This window comes from Mesoplodon densirostris, chromosome 12, assembly GCF_025265405.1.
Source record: "Mesoplodon densirostris isolate mMesDen1 chromosome 12, mMesDen1 primary haplotype, whole genome shotgun sequence".
Taxonomy (NCBI): domain Eukaryota; kingdom Metazoa; phylum Chordata; class Mammalia; order Artiodactyla; family Ziphiidae; genus Mesoplodon; species Mesoplodon densirostris.
Genome location: NC_082672.1, coordinates 90422372 through 90444620, shown reverse-complemented (window position 1 = coordinate 90444620; position 22249 = coordinate 90422372). Strand labels below are relative to the sequence as shown.

Sequence of the window (22249 nt, the reverse complement as noted above, 5' to 3'; positions counted from 1 at the left end):
AAAAGAAACGACTCCGTTCCATCCACAGTAAAGGATTTAAGCAAAGTACTCCTGCTACTCCAATTGCCTGTCTAAACTTTTCAAAGGGTGCTCTTCCAAAAGAAGCTTAGGAGGAAAAAGATGATCTCCAACACCATGCTGATTGTAGAGTGGCAGTTTGGAAGGTAAGGGAAAGCAATCGTCCTTTTTTCGTTTGTTTTGTTTTTTTAACATTTATTTATTTATTTGGCTGCACCAGGTCTTAGTTGCAGCACGTGGGATCTTCATTCCAGTGTATGGGATCTTTAGTTGCGGCATGCGGGATCTCAGTTGCAGCATGCGTGCAGGATCTAGTTCCCTGACCAGGGATCGAACCCAGGCCCCCTGCATTGGGAGCACAGAGTCTTAACTGCTGGACCACCAGGGAAGTCCCAAGCAATTGTTTTTTTTAAATACTTTAAAATCAGTTTTTATGGTAAAGAGTCAAGGAGTGGAAAAGTTCAAGGCAAATGAGAGACAAAGCTGACGGGAAATTTTACTGTATAACTTTTTATATTTTCTGATTTTTGAGCCATGTGAATACAATTACATATTCAAAAAATTATATTTTAGGAAACTAGTCTAAAAGTCACCTCTAACCAACTGTTCGAGCTACTCTATGTAACAAGAGAATAAAAGACTAATGAAAACTAAGTAAGTAAAGTTCTTTCACTTCCGTTATGCTTATTCTCCACACTATGAATGTTCTCTCAAAACATGCCAAATTTTTAAGGTAAAGTTATTGTTTCATTCTAAAGAACTAAAGTAAAATCTTTACAGTGGCTAGAACAGGAGGCCAGTGAAATGAGAACAATTTAGTGATTTCTTTAAATCTATTTTCTGAAATCCACCTAAAAGACAGTCCATGTGTATCACACATCAATGCCAGTTTAGCTCTGGCTCCACGTACCTTTAGGAAAAGCAGGTTTAACGGCCATCCTGCCAACCAGGCATTCTTTCAGCATGGATTCATAGTTGACCCAACGATGAACCTGGTGTGGGAGAAAAATAGCAGAAAAGCAACATGACTCTAACTCCATGAGATGCCCTAATTTTTTTCTGATGAAAACTAAATATTCTTACACGGCTCTGAAAAACTAAGAAGCAGATTCAGTTAGCCAACAAGGCAGTGACAAAATGGGAGCATATATAGGGACCTTAGAACAATGTTCTCAAAGTGTTGTCTACAGACTTCTGGAGGTTACTGACGCCCTTTCAGATACCCACGAGGTCTCAATTAGTTTCATACTAAGATTTTATTTGCCTTTTTCATTGTATTGACATTTGCAGTGATGTTGAAATAGCAATGGTGGGTAAACCAGTTTGCATCTTAGCACAAATCAAGGCAGTGGTCTCAACATTACATTGCTTACCACCACAGACCCACGGGGCTGGAGGGAGTTGGTTCCATTTAAGAATATCCTTCATGAAGTAGAAAAAACAATTAATTTTCTTAAACCTCAACCCTTGGTTACAGGTCTTTTTTATATGCTGTGTGACAAAATGGGAAGTTCTCAAAAACACTTCTGCTGCTAAGTAAGATGGTTGCTGCGAGGAAAAACACTTAGGCAACTGTTTGATTTGCCTATTAAACTGTGTTTTTTCTTGAAAGGTTATTTATCCGTGAAAGAAAAAGAATGACCTATAAACTAGTTACTCAGACTTGGGTATCTGATAGACATTTTCTTCTAAATGAACAAAGTGAGACTGTCACTTCAAGGGAAACAACTGACAGTATTTGTTGCCAGAATTACTAGTGGGAATTAAATTTAAACAACCTTTCTGGAGGGCATCTTCTCGATATATATTAAGAGCCTTAAAATATGCAGCTCTTCCCCTCAGTAATTCAGGAATTTACCTGAGAAAATATTTGCGTATACACAAAGATGCAGGCACCAGGATACTCATCGTAGCACTAGTTATATTAGCAAAATATTGGGAACAACCTAAAAGTCCAATTGTAAAAGACCAGTAAAGGAAAATCATAATATATTATTCCATAAATGCTATATAATCACTAAATAATCAGGTCAAATAATACTGAGACCAGAATCTTTATGTTCCTGAGTAAATAAATATACACTAAAATAGCAAATATGTAAAAAAAATATGTAATTATAAATGCACACTAATTAATATAAATTGAAATTTTATTTACCAAATAGTTATGGAGTCTCCAGTAATGTGTAAAGCACCATCTCTGGGGTTATGGGGTTGGGTTGAATTTTAACAGATAGATGAAGGAGAAGGATATTCAAAGAGACAAAGGTATGGGGTTTGTCAATCATGGAACTGGTGATTTGCCCAAAGCACTTCAGTTCCAAAGCAAGTTGCATGTTGAGAATATTTACCTTGATACATTATTTTTAGGCCCTCAAATGCCAGACTAATGACGTTGAATTTATTACACTGTCATTGGTGAGCCTCTGAAACTTGTAGAGCAAGGTGCTAAGATGACTGTCTTTAAGAATACTATTCTAGCTGTCATGTTATCTAAATTGGTACTGAAGGTAAAGATACCAGGACCGTATTAAAATATTAGGGCTAGAGAGGGTGATTATGACTTGACCCAAGGCAGTGGGAAGAAAGAAAAGGTGCAACGTTTAAAGACAGCATCACAGAAGTTCACCAGTGATTAAATGTTGAGGCACATATGTTACCAAGACTGTTGCCCCAGAACCATACTCCTGCCCCTCCCTCAGACGGAAATTAACTGCCCTTATCGAGTTTCAGGCCAAATACAAAAGGAGGAAGCTGCTCCTAAAGAAATTTCTAAACAACTGGTTAGAACTAACTAGGCCCAAAATGGCAGAAGACCTTGAGCCTCATTATACACTCACTGTAATACATTAGCATGCTGTAAGTGACACACCCACCAGCGCCATGACAGTTGACAACTGCCATGACAACAACCAGAAGAGCCCAAAAAAGGACTGAAAGGGAGTGTTGCCTCAGTTCCTGGTCCAAACCACACCCCAGTTCTAGGATAAGTCATGAATATTCCTCCCACCCTTTACTCAATTCCCTCCATTTTACCTCAACCTTCCTATACATATGGTGTCTCAGCCTGAGTCAGGTTGAAAAGTTAATCTGTGAACCAGTTCTTGCTTCTCCATTCTTTGGCCACCGAATAAAGCTTGTGCTGTTCCAGTCTCAGCACTGGTTTTGTTATTGGCTATACGAATCCAAGCAGAAAAAGAACCTCCCAGGCTGAGACAAGGGATCTCGACCTGGGCCAAGACCCTGGCACAGGTCCAGGTGACCACTTCAATAACATAATGAGAGAAGGCAAAGATTACTCAAGTGGTTTCAAGTTCCCATTTCCAGAAACAGGAAACAGTAGAAAAAACAAGGGAAGAAGATGAGTTGATATTATTTGAGGGCACACTGAGTTCAACTGCCAACAGGTTTTCAAACTGCCCATCAGCCAACTGGAAAAACGAAACGAGAAGTCAGAAGTGAGATGAAAACTAGAGACAGAAGTGTGACAATAAAGAGATTACTTAATATTCTTTGTACAACTCAAATACTAGATATTAAAGATATAAGAAGCTTCACCACTGTTTCTAGAATTTTATGAAGTTGTTTACTTCTGTGGTGAGTAAAAGTCATAAATAAACATCACTGGTCTTATTAAAGCCAAGGGGAATGCAGCAATCTGGTAACTCAAGTGTGGACAAAGAGTGTAGCCTGACATTTCAGTAATAAAGGATGTTGCAGCCATAAAGCCATCAAGCCACTGCAGCCGGCCCCTATGGTGTGGCCTAAGAGGAATTCAGGATGGAGAAAAAGAGGACACTGGCCCTAGAGAGTTAAGGTGCATATTAAAGGAACAATTTCAGCAAGCCCAGACTCTTGCATCTTCCCATACACAGAAAAGCACTAAAATAATTAACTGAGATGCCTGCTTTTTGTGATTAGTAGTTATGTTTTGATGTTCTACTATATGTTTTTTTCCCCAGCAAAAGCTCCTATATATCCTGGTTTCTCTCTTACCTCTTTGGAACAGTTTCTCAGCGCTATCTGAGAGGCTGTTTCCGGACAACGGTCCTCAGTAACGCCTCAAATAAAACATAATTCTCAACTTTTAGGTTGTGCATTTTTTATTTTTGGTCAACAAAAGTACTGTTGAAACTGCTAAAGAATTTAACAATATAGCAGTCCTTGTGACTTCCCCAAAACAAGCTTATTTCAATAAGGTCCGTATAATCGCACAACACTAAGAAATATGAATAGGACTAGATGTTACCGGAAATTCTTCTTGTGGAAGCGTACATTCATCATCAAGAGGTTATAGGTGCCAGCTAAAAACTGGTACTTGCCATCTTGCCCCTTCAAGGACTAAGTCACGAGCCACTGCAGCTGCTGACCCTCAACACCCCCTGAAAGGAGTGCAGGGTGGAGATCAGGAAAGACGCACTCTGTACTCTGGGAAAAACTGGCAGAACAGCCCTTCAGAGAGTTAGATATTTTCAGGAGATGATTTTATAAGCCCAAATTCCTGCATCTTCTCATATCTAGAAAAGCACTAAGATCATTTAAGGTGACATCTGCTCCTCGTAACGAGCAGTAAGCACCTGCCAAAACGGGTGCTTGACTCCACGTACCCCTCTTCACTGAAATCATACAACACTGACCTCTCCCTCTACCTCTTGGAAGCAGCTCCTCAGAGCTCTCTGAAATGCTGTCTCCCAGGCTATAGTCCTCATTTCGCCCCAAATAAAACTTAACTCACAACTCTCACATTGTGAATTTTTTTTTTCAGGTGACACAGGACAGATAAAAGTATGGTAGACAAGTTTTCCGGCAAATGTTCCCAAACTTTCTATTTGGCTTGCACTGCTAGCCAATAACAAATATCAAATGACCACGGGAATTTAAATCAGCAATGAGGACCTCCCAAGGAGAATCCTATTATCACCAATGGGTAAAAATGACTTTTCTCCAACCCAGGAAAAACATTAACAGCAAATGAGATTCGGTTATTTAAGCAGATGCATGTAAGTACATTAAAATACAAAACAAATTATATTTCTGGTATCCTGGTCAAAAAATAAATCCTACAACGGATGAGAAGGTAAGAGGAACAGAAATCAAATTTCATTTGTTCAGAATGCAACTCTAAAAATAACCCAATCTGATTCAGGTATCTCAGATGGTAAAAACCCAGTACTACAACATGGTTAATCATCGCTAAAATACAAAATAAAGCATTTGTGAGACAAAGGCAAATTTCTATTCTTCTCAGGATAGTTGTTTCAAAATAGCAGTTCAGCCAATTGATAGTAATTATCATATTCTACATGATTTTTAAACAGTATAAGAGCTAATCATTGTTTTTAATAAATATAAGGGGGAAAAGTGACTAATTTAAATATCTTTTGACACATACTACAGAGTCTCTGCTATCTCTAGGAAAAATATGTTTTCTATTCATTGATGATCTTTCTACATAATATACAGACTTAGTAAAGCAAGACAGGCTGATTACGTAACAATCCCCAAATGAGCAAAGACTAAGAGCAAAGAAGTTAAGGGACTTGTTATTTCCTCTAATGGTCACCGCCTCCTGTAAGTCAGTCATCACCATTATCAAGATGGATCAAAACTGAGTAAACAGTTGCCAGCAGAGGAACAGCAAACACTTAAGAGTAAACTCCCAGATACAGATCTGAGTGCAACTCTAAAATGTTCGTAAAATAATTCAAAGGCAAATTAAATGAACAGTTGTTACTTATGAGCATCTTCCCACACTTCAAAATTCAAGCCACACAACTGAAATTTATGCCACTATTTTCTTTCTTTCTACCACTGTCGCACTGCTGAACCTAAGAGCACTCCTCCACTGTGAGGGAATAGTCACTCTTGGCACCTTACCTGGTCAAAAAGGTCAGTACCATCTGAACCCGCTGCTCTCATGAGTTCCTCTTCGCCACCAGGGTGATACTCCATGTACGGGCTGACATTATAAACAAACCCTACATCAAATAAGGAGAAATAACACCCTAAGTGAACTTCTTACAAACTGTACAAATTAGAAATCGAAGTTTCAATAATTTTTCCCAAATACATTCCATTTAACAAACCATTATTTAGAAGTATTAAGAATATGAGGGCTCTGAGATTTCACCGTACTTGCAAGCTAACAAGTTAGCCGGCCAGTTTCATGGGTTCTGACAGAAAACACGAGACTCCCAGGTTAGAAACAAAGGACAGCTTAGTACTTACATCAGTAGCGGCAACTAGAATATCAGCAACTGCATGAGTTCCCTGAACCCCGATTCCCACAGAGCTATGTGAAGAGGGCCAGATAACACCTGTAAACTCAATGTGCTTCATGACGGAAGGGGAACCTTGAGCTTAGGAAGCTCGAATCTTTTCTAAAGGGCAGTAAATACACCTGGCCCTTTGCTCTGGAGAGAGACATGATCTCTATTACACTGAACAGTAAGCAGAGCTGTCCTTTGCTCTAGAGGGAGACAGTAGCTCTACCATCTAAGGTTACGCACTGCGCAAACGTCCCTGAAAAGACTGCCTAGAACAACGACCGTCGGCGCGTCTGCTCGCCAGCTATGCAGGTGTGCAAAGACCTATAGAGAACTGCCTCCTAAGGCAAAGAAATAATGAAACACCATATATAATATTTAACAGTTCTCTCTCCCCTCACCTCTCTCTCTCATATTACCACTTTATCGTCCTCTACTGCCCTGGCACGAGAATCTGATGAAAAAGAATGGAGCTGTCACCCATATGTTGATCATCTCAGCAAAGGCTGAGATGGTGACTGGGCCACTGAGGCACGGTCTGCAAAAGCAAGCACAATTCTTTTCTGCAGTTGCCCAAGGAACCAAGATTATTATTTAGATCTTAATAATCCTTTCATCTTCCCCAATATTTAGTTTATCTGTTCATATATTTAACTATGTTTTTATCTTTTAAGAAGAATGAATAGGGAACAAGAAATACAGGAGAGGGCTTCCCTGGTGGCACAGTGGTTGAGAGTCCGCCTGCCGATGCAGGGGACACGGGTTCGTGCCCCGGTCCGGGAAGATCCCACATGCCGCGGAGCGGCTGGGCCCGTGAGCCATGGCCGCTGGGCCCGTGCGTCCGGAGCCTGTGCTCCGCAACGGGAGAGGCCACGACAGTGAGAGGCCCGCGTACCACAAAAAAAAAAAAAAAAAAAAGAAATACAGGAGAATAGCTCAATGAATAGCCTACCCAAGGAAGTGAATTCCTTTTTAATCCTTCACTTGTAGTAAACTAGAGAGCAGACAAATCCAGCCCTCAAGACTCCTCAAGAGTGAAAGGAGGACAACTGATTTTCTTATATCCAAAACTATTCCTTATGTAATGACTTCCATGAATTTAAATAACCTCATATAATTTAAAATGTTCATCCTATATAATAATCTTGGAAGGAAAGTAGTTGAATTTCAGACTCAAGAAACGTACTATAATTTTTCCACCAGTTTAATTTGGAAAATAACCAAGCAGTCCAGGTTTCTTTATAAAATTGCTTAAAGGCAATTCACAAAAAGAAATAAATTCACAAAATCTCTCTTCCAGCAGTCCTCCAAAATAGTCAGGAAAAGAAAAAAAAAAAAAAAACTGGCAGAGTTCCCCTGTCTCTCCTTCCCCATTCACCTTTCCCCGCCAAATTTAGAAGGAATTGTTGCTATTGTTTAATGCTCCAAATTCCAGAGACCACAAATGTCTGAAGTAATGATTAGGATCAGAATTATTCCAAATAGGCTTTTAAAGATACAGAATGCGTTCCAAACAAAAGAATTCCAAACTTTCTCCGCAACCAAACCTTGACTTGGGTTCTAGAGTTTCTCAGGAACGTGAAATCTATAACACACGATCATCTAACTTTCTGTGATGGAATCCCATGTATTTCAGCAACCAGTTGAAAGATGACCAGGCAGCTTGACAACTAACCCTGATCACCAGAGAAAGCCTGAGACATCCCACGGGTGTTCTCTGCTGCCCGCCAATCCTTTAGATCAACCCTTGTCCTCTCGTATCTTCCTTCTGATGGACTAGGATCACTCTGGACCTGAAGAATTTCCCATCCTCTTCAAATGCACGAAGTCAGGAATGCCCATAAAATCCCTCACTTTAAGGAATTAAGATTGTTAGTGTCTCAGCCCAAGAAATGTTAGCTCCAACCACACTTGGCAGTGTCAGTAATTTGCTAATTATGAGACTTTAAACCCAGCCCCAAGATGCAACAGGTGCATTTCCTCTGGTCCAGAGGCTCGCTATTCCCTCTTTTTCTTCCTCCCCTATCTCCTTCCTTTTTGCCTTTTCAAAAGCATTTCCTAACAACTAAAATTTGCACCTCTGATTGTAGCTGAAGAAAACAAGAACCTAGCTTTATGCTTTTCCCTCATGCTTTACTGTATTCTATTTGTACGATACATGGCTTTTAAATTTATTTATTTATTTATTTTTGGCTGTGTTGGGTCTTCATTTCTGTGCGAGGGCTTTCTCTAGTTGCGGCGAGTGGGGGGCCGGCCACTCTTCGTCGCGGTGTGCGGGCCTCTCACTGTCGCAGCCTCTCTTGTTGCGGAGCACAGGCTCCAGATGCGCAGGCTTAGTAGCTCTGGCTCACGGGCCTAGTTGCTCCGTGGCCTCTGGGATCTTCCCAGACCAGGGCTCGAACCCGTGTCCCCTGCATTGGCAGGTAGATTCTCAACCACTGCGCCACCAGGGAAGCCCTGATACATGGCTTTTAGATAGTAATTTCTCACATGCAAGTTTCCAGCCTCCTATGAGTTCTTACCACCTGATTTTTAGAAACTGATTTTACAACGTTCCAAATTTTGCAGTGATTCAATTAACTTCTTCCTAAGGCTCTAATTGCTCAGGTGTGGCAGATTTGCACAACTGATTGCCCATTAAATATAAACAAATAGTATTTATGAACCAACAGACATAATCTCAATTTGATGCTAGGCTATTAATAAATTCTGTAAAACCTAAATGTTAATAATGACATTAAGAACAAAAATGGGCAGGAATGGATTCATGAAACATCAATCCTAAATGGTGCAAAACTAGGCTGGGACCAAGATCCTCTGGTCACAGCCCAACTGCTGCTTTTAGATCATTTACATGGATGACTTTCAGTGGCAGAGGGGGACTTAGGGAGGATACCTACCTACCTACCCATCTATCTATCTCCTCCTTTGTGCTTATATTTTATTTTTTGTAGTTTTTTTCTTTAAACTCTAATCAGGAGTAGATACAAGAAAAGGACTGAGTACTGTGACGAAAAACAACTTAATTTCACAATATATACATACACCAAATCATAATGTTATACACCCTAAACTTATACCATGTTATAGGTCAATTATATCTCAATGAAACTGGGGTAAAAAAAAAAAAGAGGAGGAGGGGCTTCCCTAGTGGCGCAGTGGTTGAGAGTCCGCCTGCCGATGCAGGGGACACGGGTTCGTGCCCCGGTCCGGGAAGATCCCACATGCCGCGGAGCGGCTGGGCCCATGAGCCATGGCCGCTGAGCCTGCGCATCCGGAGCCTGTGCTCCGCAACGGGAGAGGCCACAACAGTGAGAGGCCCGCGTACCGCAAAAAAAAAAAAAAAGAGGAGGAGCAACTTACTGAAACCGAAATACGGCAGTTCTATTAAGAATATATACTCTAGTGTTTAAATATCGATACATTATTTTAAAATGTCCTAGCAATATTCAGGGGTATATTTTATAGCTAATTCATCCCAGCAGAGCTGCAGTGCAATGGAAAGCACACAGTCAGAACAACAGCTAAACTGAGCTCTGTAGGCAATGTACTGGTAGAACCTGTTCTAACATTTTCACACTAAATTATCTTGTTTCTGTTATATGTCTGGAACTCTGGAGTTCTCCAATAAGTTCCTAGAATAAAAATCAGCCACTTCAAAATTACCAGTTCAATCACAGAATGACAGTCTTAAAACTGGGAGAATTCTACAGGCAATTTTTAGTCTGATCTTGCATCCAGTACAGGATTCACCTCTACAGGATGTATAGACAGCATGTGCACACAGCGTATAGGATCATCCAGCATCTGCTTGGATCCATCCAGTACCAACGTCTAGTTTAAAACTGCTTGTTGAAAAGCTTAGTTCAAGGATCAATATCATTTCAGATATAACCTGAAAACTAATGTTGCCATTTTACACACAAAGAACTCTTCCATCTTGGCAAACGCTGCCTCTGGTTTTTCACAAATATTTTCACAAATATTTTTATTTGTTGTAATTTAAACCCCAACTGTTACTGATAAAGACTATGGGCATCTTACAGTAATATATTAACTTTAAGTTTGTGTAAGATTGTGCGTACAAATTTTAAAAACACACACTAAAACGTGTAAAAGAAAAGAAAATATACCGGTTGCCTAGCCTAGCTAACAGTGTTACTACGATAGAGCAATTCAATGTAGTCCTGAACTTCCTAGCAGCTAAGGCCAAAGGAGATACTAGTTACAGTGGTCTCATTACCAGATCTTAAAAAGTATTAAAACGGAACAACAGACAAACAGAGACTCATTAGTTCTTTAAAGGCAGAAGACTCCCTTCGAGTTTTTGATATTGATATTGCAAAGATCTGAGTCCCTATACAGGGGCCGTGGACCACATAACATATAGTACAATTTAACAACATGCAGAAACATTCTTCAGGTAGCATTCCTTCCATCCTCTCCAGCCTCAGGTAACCACAAAGGTACTTTCTGTCTCTTCAGATGTATATATTTTGGGCATTTCACATAAATGGAATCACACAATTTGTGGTCTCTTGTGTTTGCCTTCTCTCACTTAGATATTAGATATGAGATATCTTAGATATCTCACTATTTTCAAGGTTCATCCATGGTACTGCATCTATCAGTACTTCATTCCTTTTTGCAGCTGAATAATATTTCATGTATGGATGGGCTACATTTTAGTTATCCATCCATCAGCTCGGGGACATTTAGGTTGTTTCCACTTTTTAGCTTTTATGAATAATGCTGCTATGAACATTTGTGCACATGGCTTTGTGTGGGCATATATTTGTATTTCTGTTAAGTATATACCAAGGCGTGAACTTCCTGGGTCACACAGCAATGTATGTTTAACCTTTTGAGGAACTGTTTTCCATTCTCTGCAGTAATATGTGAAGGTTCCAATTCCAGACCGCTCATTTTTTAGTCACTACTCCAACTCCCCTTAGAGAGGAAAAGCCTTTTGCCACCTGTGGAACCTGAATCACACCTCATATCTCAGATAACTGAACTCAGAACTGGATTGCAGCATGACCCAAACTATTCTCAACCCCCAGCTCTGGATGACACAGGACAGTGGAAGACTCAAGTGGACCTTTTATATCTATTAATCTAGCTCCCAGATGGGGCTCCCACAATTTTTCAGGTTAGGTACCCATATATGTGAACCCTGACAGCCCACTAATAAGGAGGTAAGGGCATCCCCATGGTTCAGGCCACACACCCACTAACTAGTAATTTTTCACTTTTTCTTTGTTCTATGTTGTAAGTCAGAGTTTCAAAGTATGGTCCAGGGGCTCCTGCAAAGCTCAAGACTCTTTTGGTGGTCCAAGGCCAAAACTTTTTCATAACAATACTAAGATGCTGCCTGCCTTTTTTAAAAAATTCTTTCACAAGTGTATAAGATTAAATGCAGAAGGTGATATGAGAATATGGTTGTTATCTATTAAGCCATACATTAAAGATATTTGCCAACATGTAAAACAATGTCACTTTCTCACTATGTTTTGTTTTGGAAAATATAGTTATTTTTCATGAAAATATTATTATTTATGATAACATACAGTGAGTTTACTTTTAAATCAATTTTTTAAATTCTTTCAATTTCTCAATTTTAATTTCTGAAGGGTAAACATCAATAGATATGACCATCATAAATAGAAGTTCTTTGGGGTCCTCAGTAATTTTTAAAGGAGTAAAGGGATCTTAAAACCAAAAAGTTTGAGAACTACTGCTATAAGTAAAAGTGGTATTTTTATAATTAGCCTTTAAAATAATTTGTTTTAAAATTCAAACACAAATGTAACTCCAAAGCCCCACATTACATTAATTCAACAAGTTTATTTAACGTCTATCATGTATATACAAAGTATTATGCTGCCATACTGCAGTGTTCCTGTTTATTTCACTAATCACCACTGTTCATTTTGTTGGCTCTACAATAAATGAAGGAAAAGGGTGTGCTCACATAGTAAAATCATGGCATATTTCACTGTATTCAAATACAGATCCATTTTTGCAAGTACTGCGACTACTTTGCCATCTTGTGTTCAGTAAAGAAACTGCATATTGTTTTCATTATTTGACGTCTGATGTTTATCTAGTTCTAACAACTGCTGAGAAAAGGGTGTTAAAATACACAAGGGTTATGGATTTGAATTTTTCCTTTCAATTCTATTAATGTTTGCTTCATGGTTTTTTTTTTGTTTTTTTTTTTGCGGTACACGGGCCTCTCACCACGGCGGCCTCTCCCGTTGCGGAGCACAGGCTCCGGACGCTCAGGCTCAGCGGCCATGGCTCACGGGCCCAGCCGCTCCGCAGCATGTGGGATCTTCCCGGGATCTTCCTGGACTGGGGCACGAACCCATGTACCCTGCATCAGCAGGCGGACCCTCAACCACTGTGCCACAGGGAAGCCCTGCTTCATGTATTTTGAATCTTTGTTATCAGGCATGAACAGTCTTCCTAATGACCCTTTCAACATTATAAAATGTCTTTATCTCTAATAAGAGGCTTTTCTTTGGTAATAGTTTTTTATCTGCTATTAATATAGCCCTATTTTTTTTTTTTTTTTTTTTTTTTTTGGCCATGCCACGTGCCTTGCGGAATCTTAATTCCCCGACCAAGGATTGAACCCAGGCCCAGGGCAGGGAAAGCACCAAGTCCTAACCACTGGACCAACAGGGAATTCCCTATATTTACTATTTAGATAGTATACTTTTTCCTAGACATTTATTTTCAACCTGTGTCTTTATATTTAAAGTGTATCTCTCACAGATACCACGTAGTTAGGTCTTGATACATATACACACAGAAAATCTCTTATCTTTCAATTAGAATAACTAGTCCATTTACACTTAAATTAGTTACTGATGTGATTGAATTCAGAGCTACCATCTTATTAGTCTCCCTCCTCAGCCCCAAGTTTTCTTTTTTCTTTTTTTTTTCCTCCAAGTTTTCTGTTTGTGTCTCTATTCCTCTTTCTCTGACTTCTTTTGGGCTAACCAAATATTTTTTGAGAATTTCATTTTATTTTATCTATTGGCTTTTTAGTATACCTATCTGCATTATATTTTAAGTGACTGTTCTAGGGGTTACAATATATATCCCTAAGTTTAACCAGTTTACTTGAGTTAATGTTGAACCGCTTCATATGTAATGTAAGAACAATTTACCACCCTCCATCCCTGATACTTTATGTAACCCCACAATACAATGTTATAGTTTTGCTTTAGAAAGTCATGTATTTTTTAAAAGATAAGAGGAAAAAAAGTAATCCTCTTTCCTCACATATTTACTATTTCCTAAACATCTGAGTTTCCATCTGGTATCATTACCCTTTAACCTGATGGATTTCCTTTAGAGCTCCTTGTAGTATAGGTCTGCTGATACTAAATTCATAGTTTTCATTTATCCAAAAAAGTCTTTATTTCATCTGCATCCTTAAAGTATCTTTAATGATATAGAATTCAGAGTTGATGGTGTTATTTTATTCTCTTCAGCAGTCCTTCTTATAGCGTCCAGGTGTTTTACTTCTGGCTGTTCTCAAGATTTTATCTTTGGCTTTCAGCAGTCTGAATATCATGTGTCCCTATGTGATTTTCTTTGCATTGATCATGTGTGGATTTGCTAAGCTTTTGAATTGACAATTTTATGTCTTTCACCAAATTTGGAAAATTTTTGGCCAGTATTTCTTCAAATATTTTTCTGTTCCATTCTGCCATTCCTCTCCTTCTGGAATTCCAAATAAATATATATTAGACATTTTAATTTTATCCCAGAGGTCCCTGAGCCTCCATTCATTTTACTTTGGGTCATTTTCCTCTCTGTTCTACAGATAATTTCTATTAATCTATCCGCAAGTTCACTAAGCTTCCTTTTTATTAGGTCCAGTTTGCTATTAGGCCCATTTGGTAAAATGTTTTACTTCATATATTGTATTTCTCAGTTGTACATTCCCATTTTTTATAGTCTCCTATTTGTTGATTCATTATGAACAACGATGAGATTTCCTATTTGTTCATTCATTATATACCTATGTTTCTCTACTTCCTTGAGTATTGCTGTAATAGGTGCTTTAAAATCCTTGTGAACTAAATTCAACATCTGGATCATTTCCGGGTCAGTCTCTAATAACTGCCTTTTCTCTTGAGCATGTCTAGAAACTTTGGATTATATTCTGGCCACTGTAAATAGTATGTTGTAGAAATTCTGGATTCTGTTACATTCCTCCAAAGAGTACTGACTGTTTTAGTAGGCAATTAACTTGACTGGACTTAAACTCTAAACTCTGTTTCCCCTTTGGCGGAATGAAAACTAAAACCTCTGTTCAATCCTTTTAGCCTTAGTTAGGCTGCCTAGAGTTTGTCCGTATGCAAGATTTAGACAGTTTATATCCCTCTCTGGATCTCTTTTTCCGGATTTTCTTCATTTTTCAGTTAGTACAAATGCCCCAAACTCGGTCATCTAGTTCTTCAGGCCAGCCGAATCCTGTCATCTAGTTCTTCAACTCAAGACTGGGCGTCTCCATCTGAATTTTAGCCACTGTTCACAGTACCAACTTGGGCATGACTTCAAGTCAAATGCCACAGGAAATGGCAATTCACCCAGTGACAGTTCCTTCTTCTAAATATAGATGACCCTTACCCTCTAGTTTCTGTCTGCTTTTGGTTGCTCACCAGTGTTTTTAGATAGTTTTTTTTTTAGTATGTTGTCCTCAATTTATACTCAGTATTTGCTGGAGTTTTAGTCCAAAAGGAGTTAGTTAATCAGTTACACCTAAGAGCAGAATTCTGCCTAATATTTTAGAAAACTAGGCAATTATCTTGCTAATTTCAATAGAGACAAATGGAAAAGATATTAATGAAAGATAAATGGATTTTATAATGATTTAAAGTAAATGTGGCCTTGGTATTTAAGAATAATATAATAGAATGTAGGCTTGCAAGGTGTTGGATAATAGAGTATCTCAGGACTTTGGGATTAAAAGCACACATTTGCCTCTCACATTCCTGCAATCTTCCTAATGACTACAAAGAATTAATAAGACATAAAACCACAGAGACACAGAAATCAGAAGAGGACATGAGTGCAGTAAAGTTTTGGAAGACTGAAAGCCAAATGATAAGCAATAATTTACTTAGCAGAGTGAAGAAAGGTGAAATAAGGCCTATGTGTAAATTGGAGGGGAACCTATAAAAAAGCCAATATGTGCAGCAGAACCCCCAAAAGGTGCAGTAATCAGTAATCCAGGTAGTTCTGAAAGTGAGGGTGCAGGAGGCAACCAAGTAATAAGCCCCTTTCCCAACCCACAAGAAGTGTAGGTTTACTCTCCAGAGACAAGGAACCACAGACACGTTATACTCAGGGAAGCGGCAATTAGTGGAGGAGGGGCTTGAACTAAAAATGAGAAGTAAAAGTCTACGTGTCAGAACACTAAGATCCACCTCCTACCACCCATCGCAGCAGAACAGTTACTTGCAGGTGATTGGAAGACTGTAGCCTAAAAGCAAAGATTTCCATATAGTAGGCTGGGGATCCCTGCCACTGCCCCCAGTCAATTCATAGAAAAATGTTCTGCCCATACTCGTGGGACTTCCATTCACCCTTCAGGGCCATCACTCTCACCATGAAGAGGCAGAACGTTTGACAAGAGTCTCTAAAATGAAAATTAGTATCTTAAGTACTTATTAATTGCCAAGTTCTGGTGCAGTTTTTAAGAGGAAACAAAAAAAAAAAGACTAGAAATGAGACAAGCGCTACCTCAGAGAAATGAGAACCAGACAGCAACTGTCCTGAATATAACTTCGAGCTTCAAACTGCACCAAATGACTTCAATGATGGCCAGTCTAATTCACAAAAGAGCTAAAAGAATCTGGTCTGAATGCCTCAGTTTGCCCAGGAAAATTTAAATGGAATGTAATAAAGGCCTCCAAGCACTTCAGAAGGTTGACTGGCCATAATTATCAAAGGTCATCTTATGTTACATTATTAGTATTAGGAAAAAGAGCCGTGACATTTAACAGTTTCATTAAAAGGAAACTGACCTGTAAAAGCATGAAAAATTAACCAACGGTCTGAGCAGTCAGTTACACTCTGAGTATTTTGAAAAAAATCCACAAACTTCTCCTAGAAAGAATAATGACCAAACATTACTAGCACCAGACACCTTACTCTTCTTAAACTGGATTTACAACTTACACCAGTAATAAACAAGACACTCTATCTCTAAAAGGTCAGTTTTCCAACTACCCCACTCTTTCCTATACCGTGGGATCATTTCCCTCTGTTTGCCTGTGCCTTAGGGCTACCAATGACAGCTACCAACACTGAACTGCCTTGCTATTAGTTACCTGGAAAAAAAACCCAAATATGTCCTTAAGCTTTGAGTTATTTCCTATTTTCCAAAACAAGCCAGCTGCAAAGATTAATTAAGATGTAATGATGGGGAATTCCCTGGCAGTCCAGTGGTTAGGACTCTGCGATTTCACTGCTGAGGGCCCAGGTTCATTCTCTGGTCGGGGAACTAAGATCTGCAAGCTGAGCGGCATGGCTGGGAAAAGAAAAAAAACAAAGGTGTAATGATGAACTTAAGAAGTAGAAAGCCCCAAGAAAAAATTGCTCCCACCCTTAACAAAAAGAAAAAAGCCAGATAATCCAAAAACACTGTTAAGTTTTTTTTTGAGGATTTTTTTTATATATAAATTGATTTATTTTATTTATTTGTTTTTGGCTGTGTTGGGTCTTCCTTGCCACGCGCAGACTTTCTCTAGTTGCCACGAGCTGGGGCTACTCTTCTTTGTGGTGCACGGGCTTCTCATTGCGGTGGCTTCTCTTGTTGCGGAGCACGGGCTCTAGGCACGTGGGCTTCCGTAGCTGCGTAGCATGTGCGATCTTCCCGGACCAGGGCTCGAACCCGTGTCCCCTGCATTGGCAGGCGGATTCTTAAACACTGCGCCACCAGTGAAGTCCCAAAACGCTGCAAGTTTCTGAGTCCATCAGTGAGGTGACGTGGTAAGGCAACCAAATATCTAAATTCCACAGGGTGACAAGCCCCTCTGAGGAAATGCGACATATGAACCAACTTCACCTTTGACAGAGCACAGGCAAAAGAGATGTTGCTATAAAACAACTGAAATTTTAACAAACTCTTTTAGGGCCCAGTGTGCACTAGTGCCAATTTAGAAGGCTAAGAGGCTCACATACAAAGGGATTCTGCATCCAGTCAATTCTTTTTTCATAGTCTTGCACCTCATGAGATGCTCATGGGAGATAGCGTGAGCAGGGCAGACCTGAGAAAGGTCCATAGGTGGCCCAGGTGCGTAGTACCTGCTCCAAGACTTGAGGGTAGAGTGGGAGTACCAAGAAAAGGCCATCTATACTTTGGGCCTGCAGGAGTACAAGGTGGGGATCAGCTACTGCTGAGGAAGGAGCAAGAAATTCACCCATGTTGCAGATCAACCCTGACACGCGGCAAACGCAGTCTGTTGCTGGGAAGGGCTAGTAAAGCCTCCCACCCTCAAGTCCCTGCACTGATATCAGGCAAAGGTTAGCTGCTGCTGGATAGGGCAGGAAACACACATCCTCCTTCACTCTGCACTGACATGAGGCAAATGGAAGCTAAGTACTAGAGGAGGGACAGAAAGCCCACTCAGGCCGAGATCCTACACTGATATGAAACAGATGACTTCTAGGACTGGAAGGCAGGCAGAGTAACTGCTCACACCCCATGCCCTCTGCCCTGTCCTCCTCCTCCCCTACTGATATAAGGCAAAGTTCAGCTGCCATGGGCAAGAAATCTGCCTGCATTCTAAACCCTGCACTGAGTAAGAGGCAGTGGGAAAGTGACAGGATCGCTGAGAAAGCTCAGCCCATGGGGCTCAGGTAACAGGACCTGCCTAAGACTGAGGCTGAAACAGGAAAACTGCAAAACCCCTTCTACCACCACAAGACTTACATCAAACAACAAGTAAGAGCAGTCTGCCAGTGGGAGAGGGGCAAGAACATGGTGAGAGACCCTATGCAAGCATACAGGGCAAGCTGTCAGCTAAGAAGAGCAGAACAGGGACAATGAAAAAACCCTCCAACACTAAGGCCCCGCATCAAAAACAAGGCAGTAGTCACCTACTGTTGGAGGAATCTGAAGTCAGTGGTGCACCAATGATAACAATAACAACCACCCCAAACCCAGATCAACTACTAACTAAGCTGACTCAACCTAATTGCCAGAAAAAGTGTACCATTTCTTTTTTTTTTTCCCTTCTGTTAAAGAAAGGCAGACTGCCACATGCAGCAGCTCATTTGGATGTGTGTGGAGTACTAGAAGCTTGACTACCCTACGTTCTCCTACAAATGACCTTGAGAGCTTGTTTGCAGATTCTAGTAGGGGAGCTCAGCTACTCATATACCCTTGACGGAAGAACAGTCCCCCTCTATCAGGCAAGGTCATCCTCTTCAACCAAGCATGCAGCTTCAAGAGGGACGCACATGGAGTGGTGAGGGAGAAAGGGGAGACCCGCCTAGCCATCCAGATCAGCCAAATCAACCCTGGTGATCAACGGGGTGACAGATGTCTCAGCCAGATCACCCTCACATCCAAAAGTGTACCATCTCTGAGTATAAACACCTCAAGTTCTACTGTTCATCTATATTCAATGTGTAACACACAATCAAAAAATTGTAAGACACGTTTTTCAAAATGATAAAACCCACTGTCAACAGAGAAAAACAGCAATACAACCAGACTTAGAGATAGTGCATATACTGGAACTTATAGGACAAAGACATTAAAATAACTCTAATTAATATATTAAAAGATCTAGTAGAGGGCTTCCCTGGTGGCGCAGTGGTTGCGAGTCCGCCTGCCGATGCAGGGGACGTGGGTTCGTGCCCCGGTCTGGGAAGATCCCACATGCCACGGAGCGGCTGGGCCCGTGAGCCATGGCCGCTGAGCCTGCGCATCCGGAGCCTGTGCTCCGCAACGGGAGAGACCACAGCAGTGAGAAGCCCGCGTACTGCAAAAAAAAAAAAAAAAAAAAGATCTAGTAGAAAATAAGGTTGACACTTAATAAATAGGAAATTTCAGCACAGAGATGAAAGCTATACAAAGAAGCCTAATGAAAACACTAAAAATGAAAAACATGATTATCAGAATGAACAATTCCTCTGATGAGTTAATCAGCAGACTAGACACAATAGAGGAAAAAATAAGTAAACTTGTAGAAAAGTCAACAAAAATGATCAAACTGAAACACAAAGAAAAAAATGAGTGAAAAAACAGAATGGTGCATCTAAGAGCTGTGGGACAATACAGGCTAACATATATGGAACTGGAATCCCAAAAGAAGAGTAGAAGTATTTGAAGAGATAATGGCCCAAAACTTCCTAAAATTAATTTAGAGAACCCCAAGCAGAAAAAATAAAAGGAAAACCACGTCATAGTCAAACTGCTGAAAAGCAAAGCAAAATTTTAAAGGCAGTCAGAGAAGAAAGAAGCCTTACATTCTACAGGAAAACAGTTAAGAATGACAACAAGGGCTTCCCTGGTGGCGCAGTGGTTGAGAGTCCGCCTGCCGATGCAGGGGACATGGGTTCGTGCCCCGGTCTGGGAGGATCCCACGTGCCGCGGACCGGCTGGGCCTGTGAGCCATGTAACTGAGCCTGCGCGTCCGGAGCCTGTGCTCCGCAACGGGAGAGGCCACAACAGTGAGAGGCCTGCTTACCGTAAAAAAAAAAAAAAAAAAAAAAAAAAAAAAAGAATGACAACAGAGTTCTCATCTATGCAAACTAGAAGATGGAGAGATATTTTTAAAGCGCTGAGGAAAATAAACTGTCAACCTAGAATTTTATACCCAATTACAACATATCCTCAAAATGAAGGCAAAATAAAGATGTTTTCAGATGAACAAAAGCTGAGAATTCATTGCCAGCAAATCTGTAGTGCAAGAAATGTGAAAGTCAGTTCTTTAAGGGAAATCTGGATCAACACAAAGAAATACCAAGCACTGAAAATGGTAAAAATGTGGGTAATTTTTTTTATTGTCTTAATCTCTTTAAAAGATAAGTGACTGTCTAAAGCAAAAATAGTAACATGTCGCAGGATTTATAGCATATGCAGAATGAATAACAATAATAGCACAAGACACTGGAGAAGGAAATGGAAGTATATTCTTACACTGTATGTAAAATGGTATAATATTATTTGAAGGTAGACTGTGATAAATTAAAATTGTGTATCATAAACCCTTACAGCAATGACTAAAACAAAGATGACAAAAGGTATAAAGAATAAGTTAATAGTGAAGATAAAATGGATTCATTAAAATATAATGACTATGTCGACAATGGGTGAATCTAGCCATGCAAAGGGTTTCTAGAGTTCACTGCATCACTTTTGCAACTTTTTTTGAAAGTCTGAAGCTTTTTCAAAATAAAAGGTTTAATTGAAAATATTAATGGCAAAAAATGGCTCTGAAGAAATCTCCAATATTTACTTAACCCCTACAGTGTGCAAAGTCTGCAAAAGGAAATATGAAGCTGTACAAAGGAGAGAGAACATAGGATACCCATCAGGCTGCAGCTCACATTGTATGAGCTCAAAAATGAATAACTGACCATGAGTATATATCAGAAAACTGTCCAGAAATAACAAACTTTTTGATTAAGGAATTGATATATTCCCTAACTCTAAGAGCCAATAACCTGGAAACGGCAAAAATGAAAGTCTCTCAACTGGTCACTATTTTGTGAAATCATTAAAATATCCCTACCATATGTGGTTTAAAAGTGCTACATGTGATTCAAAGGATATTTACTGAACACTGCCCATGAGCCATGCCCTGTACTAGATGCTAGGGGTAGGGAGAGAAGCTGCATATTAATACCCTGAAACTTAATTTAAATAAAAAGACAAAAATAGAAGAAATGGCCCAAAAACATTATAGATGTTCTAACAGAGGACATACATCAAATACTGAGTAAGAAAGTCCAGGGGAAGAAGAAAAGTCAAAAGAGGACCAGAAAAAATGAGGAGACTGAAAGGAAGAAGCTGTTGGAAGAAAGAAAGGAAAGCACTGAGGGTGTTTCAACAATGTAGGATAAACAACTACCTGAGGTCACAGAAGACACTGGAGAGGACTGATAAGAGCACATAAAGGGTCAAACCTTAGAAAAGAGTGTGCCTTAGAAAGAATGATGTCTTTGACTTTCCAATACAAGAAACTGAGAAGAAAGAATACAGGTATCACTAACTTGAAGTTCCTCATATTCACAGTGAACACCTATGTGTTGCACTTGGGCTCTTTCTCTCACACGATCACACCACCCAGACTTCGCACGTGCTTTTTCCGGAACCTGTAATATTGTTCCCCTTCCTCTCTGCCTGGTTAATGCCCATTTACCTTTCATCTCTACTCAATCTCCTGGAATCTTCACTCTTAGCACAGCAGACCTCTCCTTCACAATACTCCTCAGACTTGAGTAGCACTTTGTGTTCCCTGCCAGATTGTGAATGCCATGAGCAGGGGCCAGCTCTGTTTTAAATTTCCATGTCACTCCCCAGAACCTGGTATCATGCATGAAACATAGCAGACCCCAAGAAATACTGATTAAACGAGTGAACCAATATAGAGAAAGAGAAAGTTAAAACCTATAGTCTCTATTTTTTATGAATGACAACTACACACAAAGTCACACAGAAAGCAAAAGCTATATTTCATTAAATTACTAAAAATAAAAATTGTCTTAGAAGGCTATCCTGTATGACTGTTAATTAGCAATGCTATTTAGCACAAGGGAAGAGCTACAAGTAATAGGCACTCCATCGTAATTTCATAATAAATTAATTCATGAATGGCACTCAAATTGAGTTATACATAAAGGCTAAGCCAGGATCCAATCTAGAGTTGAATATGATAAAACAGGAAGCAGTACGGTGTAGTTTAAGCATAACAGCTTAGAAT

At 39.8% G+C, this 22249-nt stretch overlaps 1 protein-coding gene across 2 annotated transcripts in view; it reads right to left on the bottom strand.

Moving 5' to 3' along the window:
- Positions 1 to 22249, bottom strand: part of LOC132500294 (cytochrome b5 reductase 4) — an 87143-nt gene that overhangs the window by 53271 nt on the left and 11623 nt on the right. For both annotated transcript variants that reach the window (XM_060115257.1, XM_060115258.1), the window contains exons 3-4: positions 5896 to 5996; positions 929 to 1010 (exon numbers count right to left, since the gene is read on the bottom strand). In XM_060115257.1, coding sequence (XP_059971240.1) covers positions 929 to 1010; positions 5896 to 5996 — 183 coding nt within the window. The remainder of the gene's footprint in view (positions 1 to 928; positions 1011 to 5895; positions 5997 to 22249) is intronic.